A 12,489-nucleotide genomic window follows, 5' to 3' on the forward strand; every position below is an offset into this window, starting at 1 on the left:
ACCTGTGCAGCCCCCGAGAGAGCCGGCCGGCGGTGTGCCGCTCCCCCGCGGAAGTGGGGAATGTGGCAGGGGGAACCGCCCTTCCATGGAGGTGGAAGGGACGGTAGCCAACCTGGGAAGAACCAGCAGCAAACCCGGGGAGGGCCGAGCAGACGAAAGAACAGCGCAGGGCCCTGTGTCGTTCCTCCACGAAGAGGGGGAGCGACATAATGGTGCCGTGACTCGGATATGAAGCCTAGGCAGGGTTTAGTGTCGTTCCTCCACAAAGATGGGGAGCGACAGTGATATAATGCTATAACTAGTACTCAAACAGTGTTTTTCACTTTATGTTTCCATGTGGGTACAAACTGTTGAAATCTTTACTTAATATATACTAAACTGATCTTCTGCATATAAAGAGAATTGAAAATGAATCATGATGTGAATGGAAGGGGAGAGGGAGATGGGAGGGTTGCGGGTGGGAGGGAAGTTATGGGTTGGGGGAAACCATTGTAATCCATAAGCTGTACTTTGGAAATTTATATTCATTAAATAAAAATTAAAAAAAAGATAGTATCATTCTTCACAGAACTAGAAATAACAGGTCTAAAATATCATTGTATAAGGGCAAAAGTTCCCCAAAAAAACAAAGCAATCTTTAGCAAAAAGTCAAAGCTAGAGGCATCACAAAACATGACTTAAAGATAGACTACAGAGCTATAGTAACCAAGACAGAATGGTACTGGCATCAAAACATAAACAGAACAATGGAATGGAGCAGAACCCCAGGAATGAATCCATGCATCTACACAACTGATACTTGACAAAGACACCATAATCACTATCAGGAAAGGACATCTTGTCAGTAGAAGGGACTGAGATACCTGGATGCACACATGAAGATGGCAGCTCAACAACAACCTCTCCTCCAATTCAAAAATTAGTTCAAAGTTGATCATAGGTCTAATGATACAACCTAAGGGGCCAGCACAAGGTGAAGCCACCACCTGTAGTGCTATCATCCATATGGGCACCAGTTCGAGTCGAGGCTGTTCCACTTACAACCCAGCTCTCTAGTATGACCTGGGAAAGCTGTAGAAGATGGCTCAAGAATGGGGGCCCCTGCACCAATGTAGGAATCCTGGAAGAAACTCCTGGCTCCTGACTTCAGATTGGTGCACCTCCAGCCTTTGCTGCCATATGGGGAGTGATTCAGTGGATTGGAAGACTCTCTCTCTCTCTCTCTCTCTCTCTCTGCCTCTGCCTCTACCTCTCTGTGTAAATCTATCCAATAAACATGTAATTTTTTTTTAAATAGATACAACATAAATCCTATGTTGAAGAAAGCAAGGAGGGTAGCAAGTGATTATAGCCAGGGAGCTCACACTGTTGGCTCACACCAGAACCTGGTTCAAATGCAGAAGGAAGGCAACGCAGCCTAAGAAACGCCTGAGACCAAGGAGCCCTATCCTTCTTTCTAACACCTGTTACATCACCACATGACCCAACTCTTATGCCAAAGACATGGAAGGAAAGGGAAAGACAGGACAATCTAGCATCTTAACTTTCCTTTCAGTCTTTGTTACCATCAATAAGCCAAGGGCAGGGTTTACTGGTGGTGTGCCTGTGTATCAAGGTGTAGTAGACAAAGTTGAATTGTTTTTACTTTTGCAGCACTTTCACTGTCCTGGCATGAATATAATTCATATGCATGTGAAGACCACAAACTACAATATGTATAAATTATGGATTCCAGATGCAAGTTCCATGCTCTTACACTTTATTTAAAATTGACACAGTATAATAAAAGATACATGTGAAAATTCATGCTAATAAATATTAATATTTTATTATCTAAAATAATATTAAAGAGCAAATAAAAAGCACCATTGCAAGTCTGCATCTTATGTTTTAAACACCAGTTCCACTTGCTCTCTGTTGAATAAGGACTACAGCTTTTCATTTTACTCAAGCACCATAAATGATGCAAACCCTGCTAATCACGATGGAAAAGAAACCTGACTTGTGACGGAAATAGCTGACTCTAGGACTAACCAGGTAGACAAAACAGGAGCCTGGACATCTTACATTAGGAAGAAAGTGTGCTCCAGACAAAATATATGGATGCCTGACAGTGGCCCAGGAACTTAGCTGAAAGACCTCACAACAGCCAAAGCAGGAAACTACTGGAGCAATAAAGGTAACGACATGGAAAGGTGAATATTGAGCACAACTGATGTAACAAGAAAAAGAAAAGTTTGCACACAAATAAGTTAGGGCGAACAAGACAAAATCATGTGGTTGGGCCAGACCTGAGTCTTGCTTCCAAAGCAGAGAGCAGAAGGCAAAAAAGGAGCTGCAATTGCTCTACTCTGGCATCCAGTCCTCTGCAGGCCACCATGCCAAATTTCAGATTTTTGAACTATTACAGTGTTTTTTTTTTCCTGTACTTTCATTTGATTCCCTTTGCATTTCCAATTACAAAAATAATCACTGCATCAATTTTATTTTATTAAAGATGTGTTCAAAATTAGAGTCAAAAATTGAATTTTGAAGCTAGGAGCATGGGATACTGGAAATACAGTGTGTTAATAATGAGGAGCCAGGTGCACAAGGTGAGAATGGCCCTGGGGGAGAAGGAGCCCATCATATATTTTGGGGCTCACAGGCCAGGTTGCTGCATTGGGGAGGGGGAAGGGACTAAACTGTTCTCAGTATCACAAGGGAGAACTTGATGTCATCTACAGAGTTGGCCCCTTCTGACATTCGTGTGTCAGGACTCAGAGGAAGTTCTGAACTCAGCTCTCCCCAGGCTCCTCTTGTGCAGGAGGGAATAAAGGACATGAGGACACAGGTGACATGTTCCACTGGGGAAAACATGTTCTCAGCTCCCCACCTGGATCTGTCACCTCTGGAAAGACACGAAAATGTCAACCTGCAGAGAGGTGAGCTCAGATGTCCTTCCCTTAAAACTGCAGGTTCCTCTCAGGTGCACAGAGTCCCCTGCACATGTCTGCCTGGTGAGTGGCTCTTTACTCCACACCTGGGAACCAGGGGTGGTGGGGCCTCAGATGGGGACTGATGGGGGAACTGGGCAGTGGTGAGGGAGGTGGGAACTTCACTGGGGCCATCAGCTCTATTCAGCCTAGAGGAGGGTCCCTGTGCAATGCACTTGGGATGTCTGCTTCTCAGGTCATTCAGCCCTTGGATGTCCAGGTACCTACAAATAAATGATTGCTCATGACTGCTCTACCCTAATGATGTAATAACCTACCAAATGCACACCTTGTATGCCCCTCGTATTGTGGTTAGGGAATGGATCACCTAACAAGGACAGTATCGCAGTACACCACTGGTGACTGCCGTGGCCAGTGAGCAAATGCCACGTTCCCACAGTGAGCTGAGAGGAGGCTGCAGAAGCCCACACATCACTGAGGATTTTGGAGGAGGGAGAGCTCTGTAGTCCCTGTGGACTGTGAATCCGGCCACGAGAGCTGGCAGCAGCCCAGCAGCCACGTAGCTCCATGAAGGAATGCCACATTGTTTCCCTCCTTTCTCCCAGCAAAGCTCATGGCAGCCAGCAGGGAAAAGCCATTTTCCCAGATTAAGGCGAGTGGAGGCTGCAACAACCTCTGTGGCCCTGCTGATTTATCTGAGGGGGAACTACATGGTCCCCACTGACTGTGAGTCCAGCCTAGAAATACTGTGGGAGGGGTTGGGAGATTGACTTAGCTGTGGGAAGAGAGGCCACACTGCCTCCTTCCCCTCCCTCCACCAAAGCACCAGGTTCAACTTGCTGAGTCAGAGCCACAGCCAATCTTTGTCATGCTAGAGGCTTGCTCTGCAGATGAGAGAACTTGCAGGGGAGGGGATGAATAGTCCAAGCCCTACAGGAAAACACTGTCAACTCTGCGTTGCATATGCATCACCCTCATTTAAAATGAAAGGGGAAAAAGAAGCTCCCAAATCATATGAAATTTGAAAGGACCACCTGGAAAGCCTTATAAATGACATGGAAGCTCATACTACAAAAAAAAAAAAAAAAACACAGAAAGGGAAACAGGCAAACACATCATTAATGAACGTGAAAGCAGAACACACCCTAGTTAAAAAGCAAAGATCCAAAATGAACAATAGGAATATTTATGGAAACATGGCAGGACCAAGACATTATGTGTGCCTCTGCACCCACGTGGGAACTTGGAAGAAGCTCTGGGTATTCGGAATTCAGCCTCGCATAGCCCCAGGCATTGTGGCTATTGGGCAGTGAACCCACAAATGAAAGACACCTCCATTTCTTTCTACCACTCCCTCTCTCTTTCCCCCCTTCCTCCTGTAACTCTGCCTTTCAAATAAATAATAAATCTTTTAAAATAACCAAGACTCTATTTGCATGTAATGGAACGCTATCCAGCAATATAAAGCTAAAGTTTTATCACAACAATATGGGTGGGACTAGAGGTTACTATGTTAAATGAAATAAGCCAGTACAAAAAGATAATTTCCATATGACTTCACTGGTATCTGTAAGCCAGAAATAATTTATATAAAAACAGTTGAAAGATAACGGTGGCAACAAGAGGCTGGGGAGAAAGTGATGAGGGGGAAGAGATTATGAACAGGTACTGATCATTGTTACACAGGACTAAGCGCATGTGCTGTTCTGCACAGCAGACTGACAACAGACAACAATATACTATATGCTTTTATACAGATAGATTGCTTTCACCATAAAGAAATTTTTAGTGTTTTAGGAAAGCATACCCAAACTTCAGCAACATACACATTATCACAGTATGAAAATATCACTTGCTACCCCATAAATACATAGCATTTTTGAAAAAATGGGACAGGTGTTTGGTAAAGATGTCAGCTGGGATTTCTGCATCCCATGTCAAAATGTCAGGGTTTGAGTTCTCATTCAGTTTGCAATTCTAGCTTCCTGCTGAGAGGCAGTGGGTGGCAGCTCACACAATGTGATCCCTGCTACCTTTGCAGGAGAAATGGATTGAGTTCCAGGTTCTGGTTGCAGCACCACAGAGCCTCAGCTGATACAAGCATTTGGGGGATGACCCAGGAGATGGGAGATCCTTATTTGTACCCCTTTCCTTTCAAATAAATAAAACACACATTTTTTAAAACATCATCCAGACTGCCCAAAGACCATGAGAAGTTGAGCAGGTGCATTTCTGTGGCCCTCTCAGGTGCCCAGCTCTGGAGCATATTTTAAACACACAAGTGCCCTGGTGGCCTTGCATCTGCTTGCCCCATGAAAGCCTTACAATGTTAATTGTAAGAATGTTACCAGCCATGTATGTCATACAGATACAGGTATAAATACACTTAAAAATAAAAGCATAGTGACAGAGAAAAAAAGCCTGTCCAAACTTTGGAAACTAAGCAAGATTAGGTTTCTCCTAATTATTGCTGGCAGGTAGCTGCTTGAGTAAAAGCCAGCTCAACCAGCTGCTGAGACAGGTGCATGAGCAGAGGGAGAACTGGACTTCATGCTTGGCACAGTAGTCACCACCCTACACTGGTTCCAGGGCTATTGAGTCTGTTGGATCAGCAGCCACAGATCCAGTGACACATGTCCCTGGTCAGGGAAAGTCAGGGAAGAACTGGGTGGTGGATCAAACCTATCACAGCCCAAGTGAACCCAGGCTACTGATGGACACATTTTGTCCATAGCATTTGTATTAAACCCACGGTCTCACTGCTCTGTTTGATGGACAAACTGGATGAACGACAGTGTTTCCAGGGCATTTTACTTTTACGTCTTTGAAATGGTGGACAGAAACTTTTCTACTCTAAGTGGTTCTCTTCTGAATGAGTTTAATAAAATGAAGCAATACAGAAGGGCTCCAGACCAAACTGTCTGACACCTCTATGTTGGTAGAACAATCAGATCTGAAGCCTTGGACTCCTCCAATGCCAGGGAATCCTGGATCCCCCCACACTGCTCCATCATCACCCAGCCCTCATTTTCCTTGTCCTGAGGGCTGAGGGATGGATTTCTCAGTGCATCAGCCACAGTGTGCACAGGTCCCGGCCTTGTGCAGAGGCGTGAGCTCCACCTCTTAAAGGGTCTGGACCATCACCAGGCAGGGGCTGTGTTTGTATCACACGTGGGGACACAGCAAGGGTCACTGGAGAATGAAAATGATGAAATGAGATACAAATGGAGCTGGCTGCCTTCACCCATACATGTAACAGAGGTTTTTATTCCTATTTAGTCTGAGACAGAGCTTGACAATTCAAACTAAGATCAGACATCATGGAATATACAACTAATGCCACTTGCATATGAAGTTCAGTGTGTGTGACTGATGTCAGGACCTGGCTGCACCTCACACTGTAAGGAGAGGACCCTCAGCCCCAGAGAACTCATGGAGGCCATCAGGGGTCTCTAAGTCCGTGGCAGGGGCACTGCACAGTGTGGAACTGGTTGGGACTAAGGTGCTCTCAGAACAAACTGGGAGAACGTGGTGTAGTCAACAGGGCTGGGCCTCTTCTGACCCAAACTGAAGTGTCAGGGAACTCACAGCAAAGTTTGGAGATCAGCTCCCCCCAGATTACTATGCAGGAGGGAATAGAGGAAGATGCAGAGACTGGTGACAGGTTCCACTGGAAACTCCATGTTCTGTGCTCCCCAGCAGTGTCTGTCCCCTTTCCCCAGACACCACAATGAAATCCACAGAGAGATGAGCTCAGGATGACCTTCCCTTAAAACTCTGCAGGTTCCTCTCAAGTGCAGGGATCCTCCCAGCTGTCGTCCTGGGTAAGTGCCTCTTTATTCCACAGATGGGCAGTCAGGGTGAGTGGGTTCCTAGGCAGGGTGTGATGGGGGACAAATTGTAGCTACAGGGAGGTTTGTGGCAGCCTCAGAAGAGATGGGGCTCCAACAGTCCTCCACAGGTCAGGAGTGTTCTCTGTGCAACACGATGGGGAAATCTTCTCAGGATATTCTCAGTGTGCACTCAGCACAGTGTGGAGACAGCTGGGTGAATGACTGTGTCTTCAGCCGCTCCTCCTCATCCTCACGGAGACACTGTCAGTGGGTGGCCCTGGATGCATCCAAAATTGTCCTTTCACTTTATTGTAATTCTGAGAAAAGAGGAAAAGCTTTTCAGCTCCTTTTCCTCTAAAAGAAAAATAAAAATTTTCCAAAGGTTTTGGAGAATGAGTCACCTAAAATGATTTCCTCATATGACCCCAACTCTGTGGCATTGTAGGTCCTGCCATTTCTTAGGAAAACTCCTGAGAAACACTGAACAAATGTAGCCCCTGAGTCAGAATTAACAATGATGAGAGAAGCTGGCAAATCAGTTTTATAGTATGATGGATTTGTCCTTGTGAGGTTAAATTGTATTTAAGATATGAAACAAAGCAAAGCCTGCAAAAGGGAGCTTCAAAGAGTTCAGATAATATTTGAATTAAAAGAAAAGTGTATTTTTATTTATTTATTTTTTTTATTTGACAGAGTGAGAGAGAAAGATAGAGAAAAAGGTCTTCATTCCATTATTTCACTCCCCAAATGGCTGCTACAGATGGCACTGTGCCAATCCAAAGCTAGGAGCCAGGTGCTTCCTCCTGGTCTCCCATGCAGATGCAATGGTCCATGCACTTCGGCCATCCTTCACTTCCCTCCTGGGCCACAGCAGAGAGCTGGACTAGAAGAGGAGCAACTGGGACTAGAACCCGGAGCCCATATGGGATACCAGTGCTGCAGGCAGAGGATTAACCTAGTGAGCCACGGCGCTGGCCCCAGCATTACAATTCAAAGTTTAAAAACCTTCCATAGACAAGGAATTCAATGTTTCAAGAAAATCATGTTTCAATTGTTTTTTGATGTTCATACATTTCAATTAACAGAAATCCTCAAATACTTCAAATAACCAAAAAGAGAAATTTACAATTTTAATTTCATTGCAATCTTTTAAAGTGTCACATTAAAATATTATTTAATTAGTAAAGGTTATTATTTAAAGCACTGTCAGCAGATTTTGCCTATCAGGTGAAACAGATAGACACTACACAGGGGAGTTTCATGTTAATACAGGAAAGATTGGGAAGACTGTTCTCTTCATTTGATGGCAGCACAGGACCCTTAACACGCATAGAAAGTAGAATAGCGAGATACAATTTTCCTGTTTTTCCCTGAGTATATCATAGGATTAAAGCTTATCTTGCTACAAGTATGGAGAAGATCATGTCATTTATTTGATCATTTCTTTGAGAAAAAATGGTTAAATATTCTACATGCTACTATGCAGTTTCCATCATAGAAAACTAAAAATTCTCCAAGGTTTAGACCAAATTCCCACGTGCTCTGGAATTCTTAAATGCTAAACACCAATTTTACTTAAACCCTTCTGCTGCTCCTTAGCAACACAGATGGTAGATTACAACACTGTAACTTGCTGTGGATGCAATTCAGCCTGCCATTCTGATTTTCAGATGATACAGATGTGAAACATATTGGGCTTTTTAAACACTATGATATGCCTCAAACTTCTGTGATTGGAAGCAAAGTGGATGGGAACACTGCACAGGGGAGTCATCCATAGTAGCTCATGACCAAGTTCTCCAATATACACTCAACACTTGGGTTCCAGATACTCCCTGGCATGTGGAAGACAGGAAGGCTCAGGCCCCTGTGCAGAACCTTCTAGAACCACCTTCTACAACCACCTTCTTGTTGCAGGCAGAGCAAGTGTCCCATCAAATCTCTGTAGAAAGCAATCATCTGTCTGCTTAGACTATGAACATAGTCACTGCAGTTTCCACAGCCAGGAACACAGAGAGAAGGAACCATGGAACAGAGGGTGTTCAATCCCTGCTACTGTGGTGCTCACGGCCCCCTGCTCCTCTAGGCAGGGACAGAGCTGGAAAGTTAGGAGAGGATGGCACTCTCTCAAGGTGAGCTCATGAGGAAAACCTCACAGGGACAGCCATGGCTGCAGTTTCCACAGAGACCACTGTTCCCCAGGCACAGTGCTTTTTCACACATTTACCTAATATCCTGCACACACAGCATCTCTAGTAACTGACACGCTCACTGTAGTTACAGATGAGATGACCTGGGCTCATGTGTTCAGTGACACTTGAAGGTCACACGTTTAGCAAAACTCAGATCAGCCACTTAAATTCAGAACCTATACTAACCAACCTTTGGTCTCTCATGGATTAAGAGTGTTTATTTGGAAATAAAACTAAGTATCAGAGCAGTGAGATAAAAATAAGTGGACACATGGATATATCATTGATTATTATTACATGTGCAGTCGGATTTCTGCTTTCCTAAAGTGCTCATTAGAAATCACCAAAAATTCTAGTACTCTTATTATGTAATCAGAATTTTATCAGGGTTTGCAGATTCAAGGGGAAACTCATTGCCCTCAACATTGAAAAAGTAAAAAGAAGGTAACACTCTGCAAGCACCTTTCACATAATGACAATTTCACTGTCAGGTCCTGTGGGAACTGAGCAGTGGGATGCAGTATCTAACCACAACTGGCAGGTGTGCAGCTGGAAACAGAGCGGCTACGAGGAGAGGGAGAGAAGGCTGCAGTAATCCAGGTTAAGAGTGTGCACTGGGATTGATCCACACTGATCCACAAGGGGGTACTGTGGTCGAGAATCATAAAGGTATTTATATTTGTGATAACTTTTCTTACTTTTTCCTCATTCTCTAAATGCTTTTCCATTCTTCCCACAAAAAGATGAGTACAAACAATATACTTTTTCATTTTATTGCCATAAGAAATGCGTTTTTCTTGGAAGTCAGCATTGGGATCACAGCCAATGCCTTCCTTCTTCACTTCCACATCCTCTGGTTCTTTCTCAAGCACAGGCCCAGGCCCACTGACATGACCATTGGGCACCTGGCCCTCATCCACATGGTGATGCTCAGCATTGTAGGGGTCATAGCTGCAGACATCTATGCGACTCAGGAGTTATGGGACAACTTCACTTGTAAAGTCATCATCTACTTGCACCAGGTGATGCGGGGCCTCTCCCTGCGTGCCACCTGCCTGCTGAGCATCCTCCAAGCCATCACCCTCAGCCCCAGGAGCTCCTTTTTAGCAAAGTTCAAGCACACAGCATCACACCACATTATGTGTGGGTTTCTCTTCCTGTGGGTCTTCAATTTGTCCATCAGTGCTCATTTCTTAATCTCCACTATTGCCACCACAAATCATACATCCAACAGTCTTTTGTTTGTCACTAAGTGCTGCTCTCTTAGGCCCCTGAGCTACTTACCCAGGTATACTTTTTATGTAACTGCTATCTTCAGGGATGTCCCCCTGCTAGGGCTCATGGCCCTCTCAAGTGGGTACATGGTGACCCTCCTGTGCAGGCACAAGAGGCGGTCCCAGCACCTTCACAGCACCAGTCTCTCTCCAAGAGCCTCCCCAGAGCACAGGGCCACCCAGACCATTCTGCTGCTCATGAGCATCTTTGTGCTCCTGTACTTGTTGGACTGCATCGTGTTCTCATTCTCAGGGATGTGGTGGAAAATTGATCCAGTTCACCTCTGCCTCCAGATGTTGGTTGGCAATGGCTATGCCACCATTGGACCTCTGGTGCTCATCAGTACTGAAAATCAAATGATCCAGCTTTTCAAATCCATATGGGAGAAGGAAAGTAAGCTTTTACTTGTTCAGGAATAAACAACATGTCTCTTCATGAGCAAATACTTTGACTTGAAAGTGCTTAATGATCTCCTATAGAATCTGTTCTGTGGGTTCAGTGAAATGTATGAAAATAAGGAGATTCAAAATGGTGGAATAGAGAGAAGCCACGTTGGCTTTATCCTCAGAAAAATTCCAGAAATAAAGGACGGCATTCTCAGGGGACTAACTGGGAACATTTGCAGTGGAGAATGGACAGAACAGAGAATCCATGGAGCAGTGAGGAGAGTGGCAAACACATGGCTGCCCGCCACTCCTGCCTATCTGCCAGTGGCGCATGGCTGAGACTTGCTGTCTGCACAGGGCAGGGTGAGGGGAGCCTCCCTGGTCCCTGCATTGGCAGCTTTGGGAAAGGTATGCAAGTTCCTCACTGGATGCAGGTCTGGCCTGGGGAGCCCATTTTAGTCTGGGTGACTACTTAGCCCTATGAAAGGAGGCCATGGGGACCCTCTCCCCTCCCCCAGCAAACTGACAGAAACTATCTGCTTAAGTAGAGCTATAGCTGAGCTCAGTCCACACTCGGGGAATAGCAGGTAATTCCACCACTGCTGGAGGCCACCAGGCTGGGGACAGGGCACCTTCATGGTGGAGACTGGACCCCTACACCCTGTGACTGTGGGGTTCTGGGTATAGGCCATCGAGTATAGAGGAACATGGGTGACAGCTTGCTTCCTGTGCACCTGACTAGTTTGTGCATGGAACAAATGTAAAGTCTATTAGCAAAATTGACATTTTGAGATTGGATTATTGTTATAGCTGTTGTCAATATCCTTGAGGAACAGCGGTTTTAGTACTTACTACTTCCTCGGTTCTTTATTTAGTAGAGGGGTAAGCTGGTGATCATCAAATAAACCAAAAGTGGCACCGCGGCTCACTAGGCTAATCCTCCGCCTAGCGGCGCCAGCACACCGGGTTCTAGTCCCGGTCGGGGCTCCGGATTCCATCCCGGTTGCCCCTCTTCCAGGCCAGCTCTCTGCTGTGGCCAGGGAGTGCAGTGGAGGATGGCCCAAGTGCTTGGGCCCTGCACCCCATGGGAGACCAGGAAAAGCACCTGGCTCCTGGCTCCTGCCATTGGATCAGCGCTGTGCGCCGGCCACAGCGCGTCGGCCGCGGGGGCCATTGGAGGGTGAACCAATGGCAAAGGAAGACCTTTCTCTCTGTCTCTCTCTCTCACTGTCCACTCTGCCTGTCAAAAATAAAAAATAAAAAATAAAAAAATAAAAAAAACAAAAGTCTGTCACTGTAAAAATTCAAAGAAAAGTAAGAAAGGAAGGAGAAGGGAGGGTGTGAGCATGGCGGGAGGGAGAGTAGAGTGGGAAGCAGCATTATGCTCAGGTATCTGTATAAATGGAATCTGTTTACCTCAAATGGTTAAAATTTAAAGAAAGTCTGAAAAGGATACAGATATTAAATAATGACAAAAGTGAAGTATCCAATAATTCAAACAGAAAATACAGTGGAAAGTCTTAACAACTGACCTGGTGCAACGGAAGAAAGAATACTGGATTTAGATCAGTGTTCTGAAATATCAGACAAAAATAAACCAGAAGAAACTATCTGAACTGAGAACAGTGTTTGGCATCTCTGAGATACCATAAATCAAATATGCATGTCTTAGCAGTTCCCAAAAATGGAATAAGAAAATACAATTCTAAAATTCATATGAAAACACAAAAGACCCCAAACAGCTGAAAAAATCCTAAGCAATAAGAACAGCTGGAGGCATCACAATAGCAGATTTCAAGACATAGTACAGGGCCATTATAGTCAAAATAGTCTGATACTGGTAAAAAAAAAATAGACATGTAGACAA

The 12,489-nt window shown here is 44.9% G+C and overlaps 1 protein-coding gene across 1 annotated transcript; it reads left to right on the forward strand.

The window, feature by feature from the left end:
• The first annotated feature begins 9,704 nt into the window (after positions 1 to 9,704).
• On the forward strand, positions 9,705 to 10,655 carry LOC127492455 (vomeronasal type-1 receptor 90-like). Its single transcript, XM_070067689.1, has one exon. The coding sequence runs from the start codon at positions 9,705 to 9,707 to the stop codon at positions 10,653 to 10,655; it is 951 nt and encodes a 316-aa protein (XP_069923790.1).
• Positions 10,656 to 12,489: the final 1,834 nt, after the last annotated feature.

This window comes from Oryctolagus cuniculus, unplaced genomic scaffold (assembly GCF_964237555.1).
Source record: "Oryctolagus cuniculus unplaced genomic scaffold, mOryCun1.1 SCAFFOLD_85, whole genome shotgun sequence".
Lineage (NCBI taxonomy): Eukaryota > Metazoa > Chordata > Mammalia > Lagomorpha > Leporidae > Oryctolagus > Oryctolagus cuniculus.